This window comes from Nyctereutes procyonoides, unplaced genomic scaffold (assembly GCF_905146905.1).
Source record: "Nyctereutes procyonoides isolate TBG_1078 unplaced genomic scaffold, NYPRO_anot_genome, whole genome shotgun sequence".
Classification (NCBI taxonomy): Eukaryota; Metazoa; Chordata; class Mammalia; order Carnivora; family Canidae; genus Nyctereutes; species Nyctereutes procyonoides.
This window is the reverse complement of record NW_026575034.1, coordinates 15,418,087-15,433,920: the sequence shown is the minus strand read 5'-3', so window position 1 is coordinate 15,433,920 and position 15,834 is coordinate 15,418,087. Positions and strand designations below refer to the sequence as shown.

The 15,834-nt window shown below is 46.9% G+C and overlaps 1 protein-coding gene across 5 annotated transcripts in view; it reads left to right on the top strand.

The window, feature by feature from the left end:
* Positions 1–15,834, top strand: part of MICAL2 (microtubule associated monooxygenase, calponin and LIM domain containing 2) — a 223,669-nt gene that overhangs the window by 157,173 nt on the left and 50,662 nt on the right. For all 5 annotated transcript variants that reach the window (XM_055317601.1, XM_055317599.1, XM_055317600.1 and 2 more), the window contains 3 exons: positions 661–735; positions 5,104–5,264; positions 6,497–7,820. In XM_055317601.1, coding sequence (XP_055173576.1) covers positions 661–735; positions 5,104–5,264; positions 6,497–7,820 — 1,560 coding nt within the window. The remainder of the gene's footprint in view (positions 1–660; positions 736–5,103; positions 5,265–6,496; positions 7,821–15,834) is intronic.

The window sequence follows — 15,834 nt, the reverse complement described above, 5'->3', positions numbered from 1 at the left end:
TAGAACTTTCTGCAGCTTCTAGGCTTCAATGAGAACAGCTCAGGTTTATCTACTACATATATGGGACATTGATGTCAGACCTGCTTTGAAGAATTGCTCTGCTAAAAACGAGCAAACGGGTGTGCCCGAATGCGTGTGTGTGTGTGTATGTGTGCACACACATTACGTTAATTATGGACGAGTTAGAATGATGGCTCGTAATTCGAAGGATTTCCTGCATGATGGCAGTACCTGTCCCAAGCAGAGTCTCAATACATATTCAATGAATGAGCGAATGAAAAACTGGAGGTGTGCGTCGTAGGGACCTGAAGATGCAGTCTGGGAAAGGAGGGGGCTTGGTCAATTATTCTTTTTTTATTTTTAAAGACTTTTATTTATTTATTCATGAGAGACACACTCAGAGAAAGAGGCAGAGACACAGGCAGAGGGAGAAGCAGGGTCCATGCAGGGAGCCCGACGTGGGACTCAATCAGGGGTCTCCAGGATCAGGCCCTGGGCCAAAGGTGGCACTAAACCGCTGAGCCACCCGGGCTGCCCCGGTCAATTATTATTATTAGTCTATAAACTGCCAGAGAAGAAAACCCCATGTTTATTCTGTAAGTTTAACAGACTCTTCCTCCCTCCCCATCTCCCCTGCCCGTTTCTTTTTTTCCACCCCAGCTCTGCAACGGGCCAGTAGCTTCCAGTCTCCAATTCCCAGCAAATACCAGAGCTGGAGGAGAACATTCCAGTCAAGTGAGTCACGAGCTCTCTGGGAGTGGGCAGGGAGGGGCGTGGGCAGTGTCCTCTGGTCAATTCTCAGGGGCAGCTGTTCTCATTCCATGCATGTCCTCTCTGACCTGGCCCCCTGGATGTGAGGGGCAAGGAAAGAGGAAGCATTTTCCAAGGATTTGGGACCTTTCTCTCTCCTTCAGCTCCCCAGTCTGGAATCACCACAGTTGCACCCGGAAGGGGCCTTAGCAATCACTGGCTCCAAGCTTTTTGAGACACAGAGGAGGAAACTGAGACCCAGAGCCTCTCTGTGTTTTCATTCTGTGCACTGGGGTTGGCCTGGGGGCATCAGCCAAACGACCTCCTGCAATCACGGGCAAAGCCAAGAAGGAAGCTGCACCCACTCCCACTCATCACCCATCCCTACAGCGGACGCCAAGGCATCCGGCCCCCACGAGGGGGTGCAGGAACCACGCACACAGATGCACAGCATCCCGGGCGGACCACAGTCTCATTCTCGGTGCTGACCCCACTACAGGGCAGGCGTCCCCTCCCCGGCCCTGAGAGAGGGGCAGGGACTCTTAATCCATCTCCAAGTCCACATTCTGCCTCCCCCGGCCCCTGCGCTCTCTGGGCTTTGTTCTGGGAGAGGTGAACCCAGGAAAGCCTTGGGTTAGACAAGAGTTTCTAAAAAGAGCCATTGTTGAAGTTGGAACAGAGTGCTAGTTAGCTGGTTCCTTCCCTCTGAGTCAACACCGACTCCTGGCCCATGAGTCATTCTCCCAGCAACCCTCAGACTTGGGGCTCCCCCTTCCTTGGGTGAGGCTGGGGTAATGGGTGCCTCTGGGGCTGGACCACAGATGGACACCAGCAGGCCACTTCACCTGGGGCACCCTGCAACGACTCTGGAATCATCTTGCAGTCCCAGCCAGTGAAGGCGATGAGAAAAGGGAGTTAATGTTTACTGAAGGCCTGGGTCACTTTATTTCTCCTCTCCCCCAGCCCCTCCCCAGATCACAGAAATTCTGCTTCTACGAGATGGGGAGCCCATTTGGGTACAAATTCCACCAGGGCTTCCAGCTGACTTCACTGAGCGCCAGGAGTGCAAGGGGCTTTGCCTTGCCCTCTAGAAGTTCCGAGGCTGGGGTGCAAGCAGCGAGTCTGATGGGTGGGGGGCTCCTAGCAGGTTAGGGGCTGCCGGAGGGGGGCAGCAGAGACAGAGACAGAGGACTGCTAACTGGGCAGCAGGGTTTCGGGATGGACCTGAAGACCTTGGCGAGTGTGGTTATCCCAGCTGTTGGTCCTCAAGTCTATATAAAAGCTGGTTTGAGGGAAGGCCTTAAGTTGGGGTCACTTCTATGGACCTGGCCCAGAGGAGGCGTCCAGTCATTGCTTGCTGAGTGAACGAGTAAATAAGTGAACAAATGAACACATGAACCAAGTGCAGCAACAAATGGAGCCCCTGGGGTCAGCCTGTGCAGGCTGCTGCCCCTAGAGGGTGCTCTGAGACTTTGGGAGATTTGAGCATCGCCTAAACTCCCAGTTCTGGGAAGCTGCACCCTGGAATCCCAGTCACAAAAATCCTCACAGCCATCTTTTTGGTCATCTTCATTTTGCCCAAGAGGAAACCCCGGTAGGCAACACTGGTCCTGTTGTAGGGGACAGAACCCAGGGCACCATCCCCTCTGTCCATTCCCTGCTCAGTCAAGGCCGGTTCTGGCCCCTGTGCCAGGTGGGAAGACAGGGGGAGCTGCGTGAGTGCCCTCATCACACCCCCCCCCCCCCCCCGACCAGAGTCACCACGGTGACCTCTAGAACCAAGAGGAAAGGTCACTGCCAGAGGCCAGAGAAGAGGCAGCTGAGCCAAAGGAGGCTGGGGGGCTGTAACCTGGGCCGCTCTGCTCATCAGGCCCTTTGCATGCCGGGACCAGGACCAGGGCCCCTGCAGAGGGCCCGGCAGCCCGGCTGGACCATGCCAGGCGCTCAAGGAAGACAAGAGAGAACCTGCAGAGGAGGATCTGAGTTGATGAATGAGGAATCCCTGGGCCTGCAAGTTAGAGAAATCCTGGCCAGGGGAGCCGTATGCAGCCCCCTCTGGAACAGGTCAACAGTTGAGCAGTGTCTTTATGGGCCACAACTTGTGTGCGTGGGAGGAAGAGCGGGGTTAGAGCTAATATTTAGCTGGCATGCGGCATTTACTTTGCATTCTCCACCGGGCACCCCTTTTATTCCATTTTATTCCTTTAGCCGCCCCGTGAAGCAAAGCTAGACATCCCAGTTTTCACGTGTGGAAAGTGCCAGGCCGCTGGGCGGGAAGGACGTGAGGTACCTTTGCTATCCTCTGAGGGAACCCAAAGACGTCGGCCACCTCAGGCGGGTGAGATCTTGTCACCTGGCGGCTTAGCTCTGGCCTTCCCCTCCCGGTGACAGCTTGGCTGGCCGGCGTCCCCTCAAGCTTTGCCCGGGTTGTCCTCAAGTCTGTGCATGAGGAACATGTGTGCAGAGAGGCCTCACTGGTGGCGGCGGCAGGGGTGGGGGTTGGGGGGGCAGGGATTAGGGAAAGGAGAGAGGGAGAGCCCCTGGGTCATGCCCTTGTGAACCCCAAGGCTTTCCTGTCAGGTGTGGTTCCCAAGGTGTCCCTGGCTCTGTGTCAGAAGGTTCTGGAGAGCTCTCGGGAGAACAAAGGAGTCTGTTGAGCGGAGGGGACTCTGAGAGGAGCCGAGGAGCTTGCTTCGGGAGGTAGCAGAGGGAAGAGAATGAGGGGGCAAGGAAGAGGGGGAGGAGGAATCTGGCAGGAATTTGGCAAGCCGAGGACAGGAAGCAAGGCAACAACTGACTCACAGCATTTGCCTTTTTAGGCTCGAACCATCTAATTGTGGGCTGCAATGGGGCTTTGGGTGACAAGCCGGCCAGCCGCCTCCCCCGCAGCGGCTCCTGGCAGCCCGGGGCCTTCTCCCAGCAGCTCCTCCCTGCCACCCTCGGATCCCTGCCCCGGAGTCCTCTTTTCCCCCAGAAGCATTCTGGAGGGCGTCGCTTTGCAAGCCTGCTGAACATGTGCGTGTGGTGGCCGTGTTTTCAGAGCCTGGGACTGGCATACGTGCTCTGACACACTTGCATGTGTGTACGAGGAAAGCAGGACTGAACCTTGAGGACCCCCCACCTGTGCATGCAAATGGGTCTTGAAGGAACTCTTTTTTAGGGCATGGGTTTGGCCTGGCCTGTATGGGTTCCAGAGGAGCAGCGCCTCTCACCCAAAGCTTTAGGGGAAACCGAGGCCAGGGGATTGGATCGAGTTAGGAAGTGAGGTAATAACGTCTGAAGGCCACACCTCGGAGGGCAATCGGAATGGGTCAGCTGAGCGGCCGCCAGCAGGGAGCCTGACGGGAGTGGGTAGAGGGACATTGGTCCTGGGAGGTGACTGGGGGAGAGCCTCGTTTGCTGGGAGGGCTCGCAGGAGAACGAGCTGGGCCGACGGGTCAGACACCAAGTGGACAACCCAGAAACGGAGTGTGGCCGCGCTGGGATGGCCACTGCAGAAGCAAAGCTCTTGAGATTTCAGATTTAAGGTTGCTTAGAAGGCGTGCGGGCACATGCGTGTGTGCACTCCTGAGAGGGAGCTTGATCTCACGGGCTACAACTGCCACAGTCCTGTGGTTACCAGACGAATCGACTCCGGCTCCCAGATTCAGAACTAGGCCCGTTCTCAGGGCCCCGCCACACAGCCCTCCCTCGCCGGGCTCTGCGCGCACACACGCTGCATCTCGCTTGCTCCCTGACCAACAGGAGCTTGGCACGAACCCCACTCCATATGCTTCCAATGATTTGATGCTCATTATAACCTCCCCGGCTAGTGTTCTTTTAAGATCTCAAACTAACCATCTGAGAGCCCCTCGGTGCCCATGTGAGAGGGAGGAGCCTGAGTCATTAGCGTCATTAGCGGTGACTGGCTCCCCTGCCCACGCCCACGCTCAGCTAACAGTCCAGCGTCTCGGGGAAGTCCAGGCCTCAGGTGGTTTATTGACTAAGTGACTTAACACAGCCCAGACCCCAACCACAATGGCTTTAGGGGAAACTTCGTTCATTTCCAAGAGACACCCTGGAGACTCCCTGTTTCACCTCTTGGGAACATCCTCACAAAGTGGGAAGGGCAGTGGTTCTTTAGACTTCTCATCCTAGGGCCTCCATCCCCCCCCCCCCCCCCACAGGAGGCCGCCGCTCCTGCACCTGTTTCTCCTAAAGTCAAACTCTGGGCACCAGGGCCTCTGAGTCAGTCTCCAACCCCATCCTCCCTCTGACTCCATTTATCGAGTTGGAGCTTCCCTTTACGCCTCTTTTCATACAATATAAGGTAATAACAGCGCTGTAACGGAGAGTATGTTCTTTCCTTGGTAGATTCGACGCCAGTGAACAACGAAAGAACTCTGTCACCTTCAAAGGAACCTTCAGAGGCCCCTCTTTCTTCTTCCTCACTGTCTTCCCCCTCATCTTCCCTGCCATCTTTTTCTTCAGCCACTCCCCCGGGGAACTCTCCGGATGGCTTCTCCCTACCTCAGGTAAATGCACTTTGGGACCCTGTGCAGCTGTGAGGAAGGTGATCTGCTCCTGCTCCACCCACTCCCACACTTAACTCTGGAGCTTTAGCACTTCTTAGGTCACCCAGGTGCAAAGCCAGGGCCACAAGATGCTATGTCAAGAGCCCACCCAGGCCTTCTTCACTTGTCCCTTTCATGAAAGCTCATCCATGCTGTTCCTTCTCAGCCAGGCCTGGGGCACAGCCGTTGGTCAGCAGACTTTGTGGGGCACAGACTCTGGGCAGGACTCTGGCATGCAGACATGCTAGGATGTATGCTCTGTCCTTGAGGGCCTGACAGAGGACCTCGGGTTGCCCACAGCTGAGGGAAGCAGACACGGGCTGAGGCTGCCTTTGGTAGCAGTCGAGGCTCTTGGAAGCACATCCCCCTTGAACAGAAAATGGCATCACTGAAACACTCAGGTTTGGAATTTACCCTTCAGTATGAGTTTACCAAGCCTCTGTTACCTTGGTCCAGGCTCTGGGAAGTAGGGTGCACAAGAACAAAAAAAGCTACGTGCTCTTTCTCCTGCCCTATGACCTGCCCCTCAGGCACAGAGCTCTTGGCAGGGCACGGCCCTTCTAGAATTTCCCTATGTTCTTCCTTTGCCAAGGGCCAAGTTCCTGCATGCTACAAATGGCTACTTTCTCAGTGGTGCAAGGCATGAGTCAGGTTGAGATGGGTCATTGGAAAGTCCTAAAGGCATCCTTCTGGCCACCAAGCTCCAGCCCAACAGGGTAACTGTCTCTCCTAATAATCTCCAAGGAAGAAGCCTTGGTCTCTTGCTTGTTGGAGGAACATACCTATGGGTGGAACGTACCCCTTAGCAGGGGCCATGCTAAGCCATGGGGCATCTGTCCTCCTCTACACATCCGGCCACTCACAGGGGCCAGGCCAGTGTGCCTGGCTGGCCCAGGAACTTGTCCATGCCTTCGCCTTCCATTCTGGCTTCCTGCCCACCTAATCCAGCACCCAGCAAAGCCTTCATTCAGAGCTGATACAGGGACTCCAGGCAGATCCCAGCAGGTCCCAGGGCATCCACTTAGAAGGCAGAGCAGCCCTTTGAAATCATCCTAGCCAGAATTCTTTTAGACTTTGGGTACCAGCGATCTGAAGAGAGGAAGGGAGGGGGGCCATGGGCTGAGATCTGCCTCCCCATATAAATAAATGCTGGGAATTCCTAAATATCCATTCATTTTGCCCATCCTCTCTAGGAGACGGCTGACCACCTGCCCTCACGGGTCTCAAGAGGTCACTCCGGCCTTTCCACTCCAATCTTTCTGAGGCGCGCCAGAGCCAAAGGGGTCCCCAAGGACATGCCTCTGTATCTGCCTCACAACCAAGTGCTGGGGCGGGCAGAGTACTGCGTGGTGAGGCCTGGTGAAGATGGCCCCACCAGCCCCCAGCCCCCCAGCCCTGCCGAGATGGCTTCTGATGGGTGTCCGGAAGCAGAGGCCCCTCTTGGGGACACCAGAAGCCTCCACAAAGACCCATACCCCCCTGGAGGGCAGGACAGGTGCTTGCCAGACCAAGAGCTACCTTCCAGGGCTGAAGAGGACTCAGGAGAAAAGAACATGGGACCCAGAGAGGCAGCAGAGGATGGGTCAGAGCTGACAGAGGGGAAGAAGCTGGGCTTGAGGAAGTTAGTCCTCACTCCGGAGCAGAAGACAAAGCTGCTGGACTGGGACAACTCCATCCCCGAGAGTGTGAGCCCGGAAGCCAGGGCACCAAATGCAGAGAAGAGCGCTGACAAGGGTAGAGGAGGCCACGTGCTGAAACTGATGAGGCCCTTGCTGCCTCCCCAGACAGCCAGAGAGACCCCGCCAGCCCTGGGAAAGGCTCAGGAGAAGATGGGGATCCCAGCCGAACGGGCTCCACCCAAGTCCCCACTTCGGCTCATAGCGAATGCCATCCGGAGGTCCCTGGAGCCCCTCCTCCCCACCTCGGAAGGTGGGAGGAAGGCCTTGGCCAGGCCGGAAAGCAAGGCCTTGCCCGCCAGCCAGCCCAGCCAGCCGCATGCTTGCACTCGCTCATTCAGCCTTCGCAAAACCAGCTCCAATAAAGACTGCAACCAGCAGTCCCCAGGGAAGGACTCGGCGAGCAGGGCCTCGGCCTTCTTCTCCCTGGGCTCCTCACCTGCCAAGGCTGCCCAGCCCTCATACCCTAGCCCTCCTGACCCCGTCCACCGCACCCACAGCTTGCCCACCCGACCGTCCAAGGTGTTTCCTGCACTCATGTCCCCGCCCTGCCACAAGATAGATGATGTGCCCGCACTCCTTGAGAAAGTGAGTTTGCAAGAGACCTTTCCAGATGCTTCTAGGGTTCCAAAGAAAAGAATCTCGCTCTTTTCCTCCCTCAAACTCAAAGACAAATCTTGTGAGAGTTCCCTCCAAGAATCCAAACAAAGAAAGGACCTCCAGGACCTCTTCAGCGCCCCCAAGGGGAAAGGGGAGCCCGTGGACAATGCCCTGGCACAGCCTCGCCATAGCACCTGCCTGGGACAGAGGGTCCCTCCTCCTTCTCCAGACAAAGATGCAAGTAAGTGGCTCTTTGCTAACCAAAGTCTGCAGTTCATGCTGGCCAGTTAGTCATTCTTACTCACAACAGGCATCTTTCACTTTCTCCTTCCCAAATTAGATTCTGACCAAAGTAGGAAAAGTTGAATTTGAAAAATTAAGAAAAAAAGTTGAGATTATGCTATAGAGAGTTTTGAAAAAGACAAAGAATCAACCATGATCTCACCACTTTCCCACTCATTATCCGTGTATGGTAACTTTGACTAAACTTTACCCCCAAAATTGTATTTTTTAAAATCAGTATACCACAGCTATTATGACAATTAGCGCATAGTTTACATAAATGCAATTTGGTGGCAGTAGACTATTATATCTAGTGGATATATTATTTCATTAAGTAAATATTTTTTATTTAGAAAACAACTGTTTCATTGATGTATAGATATATATGTATATAAATTATGCATATGAATATATTTTACATATGATATTGAATGAACATTTTTATGCATATAGGTTTTTCTTTCCTTTGAATTATTTTTTAATCACGAACGTAAACAAAGGAAATAGCAAACAGTCATACCGAACACCACTAAAACCTCTACTAACAAATCCCACGCCAACTAGAATCTAACCCCATATCCAGCACTCTTCACCCTTGTCGAATACATATGAAACAAGACAACCCGCAGCCACATATTCACCCGAAAGCCATACCCGTCTATCTATTCCCTTACCGCCTAAAACACACCCCCTCCACCTGTCATTCAAACACAATTAACGACCCTTCCCCATACACCTATTAATACCTCCCCCTAACAAACAAGAACCCACAATGCACATATAACCTAGACAACTCCCCAGCTAACCCACAAAACCGCAAGTAAAAACAACTTACCCAGTAATAAACTCCCCAATAACATAGGAACCCCTCCCTAAAACTACGGCTAAAAATACTATTAAATACCACAGCTAGAAATTTATAACAAAACATATGTGCCATCCAACCACACCCCCCCGCCTAGGCCACATTCCCCTCCACCCCGCCCACACAAAACCCCCCACGACCCATTACACAACTCTGCATATCACAGCCCACTCACCAATCAAAGCCCAAGAAATCCACAAAAATCCTTAGAGACAGTTTAGTCAAACACTCACATGATTTATTTTGTTGTTGACACTCATTTTATGGCTTTAAACAAACTGTGATTCTCCTATCCTTATTTTTTTGGTAAATATTGTATTTATTTATTTGAGACAGTGTGCACGCGCAGGGGGAGGGGCAGAGGAAGACAATCTCAAGCAGATTCCCCGCTGAGCATGGAGCCCAATGATGCAATGTGGAGGCTGGATCCCAGAATCCTGAGATCATGACATGAGCCAAAGTCAGACATTTACCCCACTGAGTCACCCAGCTGCCCCTATCTCTGTTCTTGAGCAACTTTATTTTTATTTATTTTGTTAGCTTTTTTCTTCCTTACCTTTTACTTTAGACCATTAGTTTTCAAGTAAAAAATTCTTTTCCTTCTTTGGTGCCTTCATCAGAAAGCTACATAGGTTTAACAAGAGACTTTTTTTTCAGTCAAGCTCAGGATAAGCACAGACATGCTCAGAGTTTAAGTACACCCTTTAAACCACATTGTAAACTTTAATCTGTTGTGCATTCTTTGATAGACAGTACATTCATGTGGTTTAAAATAAAAGGGTACAGAATGCACAAAATAAATAGTCTTAGGTCCCTTCCCTGTCCCTGAGCCATCCAGGTCATATCGCTGATGACAGATGTGATCATCAGCTTCTTAGGCATTCTCGCAGACAGAAGTCATACATATAAGAGCAAATGTACGTATTATATCATTTCTCTCTCTCTCTCTTTTCATTAAGGTAGTTTGCTAGCAAATTCTACATACTTCTTATTATACTTTTCATTTTTTTGGACATCATTGCATATTAGCACATAAAGAGCTTTATGTTTTATAGCTGCACTGTATTCTGTTGTGTGGATGTGGATTTGGGTAGCCAGTCCCCTATGATGGAAAGTTCATTTCTGATCTCTTACTATTGCAAACAATGTTACAATAACAAACTGAGAACTTAGGCCATTTGGCATGTGTGGACGTACTAGAAGTGGAAATGCTGGAACAAAGATCTGTGAATCAGAAATTTTGATAGATCCTGACAAATCATCCTCTGTCAAAGTGGTGCTGGTTTAGCCAAATATGAAGACAGTGTTTCCACACTTGCACTAACCATTGTGTTACCCACCTTTTGTTGTTGTTTTCTGTGGAAATGTTGGTATTTTTCTTAATGATATGAAGGGACTCTATTAAAAGGGAAATTTAGCTCGTTTCTGTGATAGGAATGACAAATATTTTTTTCCAGCTCTGGCTTGTGTTTAACTTTGCTTATGATGGGTTTTGTCCTATAAAATTTTTATTTGTATTTAGTAATTATAAGCAATTTTTCATTTTATGGCTCCTTAGGCTTAGGAACTATATCATAGTTCAGAAAGAGCTACTTCCAAGTATATAGAAGCATTTTCTTACAGTTTCTCTTAGTCTTATTTGTTTGTTTTAAACTTTTTTACGTTGAAATATTTATATCAAGAAACTATCCAAAGTAAAATGTGAAGTATGGATCCAGTCCCATTTTTGTTTTTGTTTTAAGCTGTCTCCTTGGTTATTCTAAAATAATTTAATGACTAATGCATCTTCTCCACTCTTATGAGATGACATCTTTGTCATGTATCAAATTCCTGCACTTGGACTGATTTCCATACCACCCATAATATTCTGTTGAGTTGTCTGTTATATATCAGTACTACACTGTTTTAATTATTTTACTCTATATATTTATATACCTTTCTAAATGTATGTATGTACCATCAGGTAGGAAGGGCATTCCGTGATTGCTCCTCTTTTTAAAAAATTCCCTGGCTCTTTTTGCTTTTTTGGTATTCTATATGAATTTAGCATTCGCTTGTTTGTGTACCAAAAAAATCCTATGCCTGCTTTTATGGGATTCAGTTTACAAACTAACTTAGCAAGAATCTACGACCCTATGATATGAATTGCCTTCCCATTTGCTGTCTTTTTTGTGCACCTCCCCGTCCAGAATGTCTTAAACTTTTACATCTTACAGGTCTTGTGTATTTATTAAGTTTATTGCAATGTATTAGTTTTTATTGCTATTGTAAATAAAATATTTTGCTCCATCTTCCTACTGTTGTTTGTGTACTGAAATGTATTGATTTCTGTATAGTATTTTTGTACTCATCCATTTTGCTGGATTCTCCTTGTTTGTAAAAGTTTTCCAATGTCTTCTCCAGGGCCCTCCCCAAATATGCAATCATAATGTCCATAAATAATGATAATTTTACCTCCTGTTTAAAAGATGTATACCTCTAATTTATTTTGTTACCTCAGTTTGTTTGGTTTCTAGAATTTCCAGAACAATATTAAATAAAAGTAGTAAGAATGGTTTCCATATGAAATGCCTAGCCTTAATGAGAATGCATCTCATTAAAGAGAATGTTTTCCCATTTAAGCATAATACTGGCTTCTGGGTTGACCAAGATAAATTTAAATCCTCTAAGGAAATTGCCATCAAATCCTATTTTATTGAAAGTGTTTTAAATCATGAATGGATGTTGAATTTTATCAAATGTCACTTCAGTAGTCTTTGAGATGATTGTATGATTTTTTCTCATATGATTAAATAATACCATGAATTACATAATAAATTCACTGATATTGAACCATCCTTATATTGCTGAAATGAATACCATTTGGACATGATGTCTTATTATTTTAATATGCTTTTCTGTTCTGTTTGCTAATATGTTTTTTAAGATTTTATTTATTTATTTGAGAGAGAGAGAGAGAGAGAAAGTGCTTGGGAAGGGAAGAAGCAGAGGGGAAGGGATAGGGACAAGCAGACTCTGCGCTGAGCACAGAGCCAATGCAGGGCTTGATCCCAGGACCCCAAGATCACAATCTGAGCCGAAACCAAGAATAGGATGCCTAACCAACTGAGCCACCAAGCCCCCCCATTTGCTAATATTTTATTTAAGACTTTTATATCAAATTCATTTGTAAGATTGGCCTTTAGTTCATTTATATCACATATATGTGATTTTTGTACATGCTAATTACATTAAGTGGGGAGAAATGTGTGTTCCTGATATATTTATCATGGAGAACTGTTACATTTATATCTAGTAGGAAATAGTATGACTTCCTTGGCTTGGAACACAATGAAAAGGTAGAGAATGGAACTAGGTTAAGACCAGCTCTGGAAATTGTGTCTGGGCCCATCTCACAGAACTTTGTGTTTCTCTCAGGTGTTCTTAGGTCAGTATCCTAAGAATGGAAAGATTTTACCTACCCTATTAGATTAGGCCCATTAGTTTCCTTTTATTTCCTGTCCCTGACCAGCCTATCCACTAATCACAAATACACACAGAAACACACACACACACACACAGACACACACACATTGAAATTGCTCTCTCTACATTTAACTTGTAGGTATGCTCCTATGCAATAGAGAGAGAAAACAGTATTCTAATTGAAAATAAGAAACTTTCAAAACATATTTGAATGGAAATACCTTGAACTTATGATCACTTGAATAAATTGGCTGAAATTTAATTTTTCTTAATTTTCACAATAAAACTTTCTGGGTAAATTAATAGTACATATACATTTCTCTGGGTCTTTAAATTACTTAGGGACATAAACTGATTTCAAGCACTTACCAGTGCCGATTTTATACAAACAATTTTAATGCAAATTATTCCAGTATATAATTAAACAAGGCACCTTGAGAACCTCTTTTTTATTTTTGCATAAAATCTTTATTGCAGTGTAAGATATAGACAGTATAATACACAAATATTAAGTACACAACTGCTGAATTTTTACAATGTGTATATTTGTATAAATACCTCTGAGATCAAGGGCAGCCCTGGTAGCTCAGCGGTTTAGCGCCACCTTCAGCCTAGGGTGTGATCCTGGAGACCTGGGATGGAGTCCCATGTCGGGCTTCTTGCATGGAGCCTGCTTCTCCAGCTACCTGCTTCTCCCTCTGCCTGTGTCTCTGCCTCTCTCTCTCTCTCTCTCTCTCTCTGTGTGTGTGTGTGTGTGTGTGTCTCCTGAATAAGTAAATAAAGCTTTTAAAAAAATACCTCTCAGATCAAACTATAAAAAAAAATTAGCAGCACTCACAAGCTTCCATCTTACTTCTTCCCACATATTTGTGACACCCAACAAAGGTGCTTACCATCTGACTTCTATCATCTTGGATTACCTCTACAGTTTTTTGACTTTCTAAACATTGAATCATTCAATATTGTGGCAGGCTGAATTCTCAGAGGGCCCCATGCTTTCTGCCCTGTAGAATCTCGTCCTCCTGATTATGGTGGGAATGTGCACATGATGGATCTCACTCCCGTGATTAGGTTACCGGATTTCACAAATGTAATTAAGCTCTAAACCAATTGACTTTGAGTTAATCAAAAGGGAGATTATCCTGGGTAGGCCTAACCTAATCGGAGGAGCCCTTAATAAGGATGGGGCCCTTCCTGAAACTCGCAGGGTGAGAAAGATATGATCCTGCTGGCCTGGAAGAAGTACACTGTCCTACTCTGAGAGGCCCCATGGGCAGGAGGCCCCAGATGGACCTCCAGTGTACAGCCAGTGAGAAAATGGGCCCCATCTCTTACCACCACCAGAAGCAGAACTCTACAAACAACCTGAATGAGCTGGAAGGGAACTCTGGGCTGTAGCTGAGACCCTGGAATAGAGACACCTCAACTGCAGCTTCGTGAGACCCTGAACAGAGGACCCAGTGGAATCATGCCTGCCTGCACTTCTGGCTTATGCATTGTGAGATAATAAATGGGTCTTGCTGGTGCTGAATCTGAGTTAATTGCCTCCACGACAAAATACAAGTCTGTATTGTGCCTGGCTTCTTCTGTTAAAGATTATTGGGGTTGGGGGGATCCCTATAGTTATGTGCAGCAGTGGTTCATTCTTTGTATTGCTACATTTTATTCCCTCGTGTGAATATGCCACGATTTACTTGTGCCTTCTGATCCTGGGCACTTAGGTGTTTTCCATTGCTTTTATTGTGAATGGTGCTGCTTTGAGCATTCTTATACCTATCGTTGCTGTTGGCTATTGTCAAATATAAAGCCAGATGCTATGAAAAGTGTTAAGGACGGATTTTAATTAATAATATAGTATTGCAACAGAAGAGAGAGTCCAACATGAACTGAACTCACCTTTGATTTTTACAGAGGTGGCTGAGTGTTTGACAGGGAGATTGATGGAATAGGGAGGAGTGAAAGAGAGGCTCAGTAGAGTTGAGGAAGTGAAAAATTACAAAGGCTTGGTCAGCATAAATGCTGATTAGGCCAGTTGTGCATGTTAGTTGGCAACTATTGAAGTTAGGACTGGATCTTCCCATAAAGACTTGGAGACAGAGGTCTATCCTTCCTGCTGATTACTTTTAAAGGAATGGCTTTCAGGTCCTTGAGAAAGAGATTCTCCAGTGGAAGAAATACATATGCATTTCAAAGGGATAGAGGAAGGACTCTCATCTTAAGCACCTTTTAAAAACTGCTCTAGGAAAGGGTAGTCAGGGACCTATCAGCAGGTGTGGACTAGGACAAACACTAAATTCCTTTGTCTGCTTTGAGTTTTCTCGAGCAGGTACTTTTTCTTCCTACTTCCTTCCATGTAGGAAGAAGTGGGTGGGCTAAATAATTTATGTTGGGAGTCTATTGTTTTTATAGACCAACATTGAGGCTTAGCCAAGAGGAAGGCTCAGAAGAGCTTGCCTAGAGTTTGTTCAGAGACAGAATCTTTTGTCAGTATGTGCCTGGGAGTGGACTTGACAGGTCGTGGGATAGGAATGGACATAGTTTGCTTTAATAGATACTGTCAGACAGTTTTCAAAAGTGGTTGTACCCAAAAAGAAATAAAAGGCATCCAAATCAGCAAAGAAGTCACACTCTAACTCGTTGCAGATGACATGATACTCTATGTGGAAAACCCAAGAAACTCAACCCCAAAATTGCTAGAACTCATACAGCAATTCAGCAACATAGCAGGATATAAAATCAATGCACAGAAATCAGTTGCATTTCTATACACAATGAGACAGAAGAAAGAAATTAAGGGATCAATCTTATTTATAATTACACCCCAAACCATAAGATACCTCGGGATAAACCTAACCAAAGAGGCAAAGGGTCTGTACTCAGAAAACTATAGAAGACTCATGAAAGAAATTGAGGAAGACACAAAGAAATGGAAAACCATTCCATGCTCATGAGTTGGAAGAACAAATATTAAAATGTCTATGCTTCCTAGAGCAATCTATGCATTCAATGCAATACCTATCAAACTACCATCAACTTTTGTTCACAGATGGAACAAATAATCCTAAAATTTGTATGGAACCAGAAAAGACCCTTAATAATCAAAGGAATGTTGAAAAAGAAAAACCAGAACTGATGACATCACAATTCCAGACTTCAGACTCTATTACAAAGCTGTGATCATCAAGACAGTGTGGTACTGGCACAAAAACAGACACAGAGATCAATGGAACAGAATAGAGAACCCAGAAATGGACCCTCAACTCTATAATCAACTAATCTTAATAAGATTTACATTGGAAAGAATATCTACTGGAAAAAGGACAGTCTCTTCAATAAATGGACAGCCACATGCGGAGGAATGAAACTGGACCATTTTCTCACACCTTACACAAAAATTAGACTCAACATGGATGAAAGACCTAAAGGTGAGACAGGAATCCATCAAAATCCTAGAGGAGAACACAGGCAGCAACCTCTGTGACCTCGGCCACAGCAACTTCTTGCTAGACACGCCTCCAAAGGCAAGGGAAACAAAGGCAAAAATGAACTATTGAGACTTCATCAAGATAAAAAGCTTCTGCACAGCGAAGGAAATGGTCAACAAAACCAAAAGACAACCAAAAGAGTGGGAGAAGATATTTGC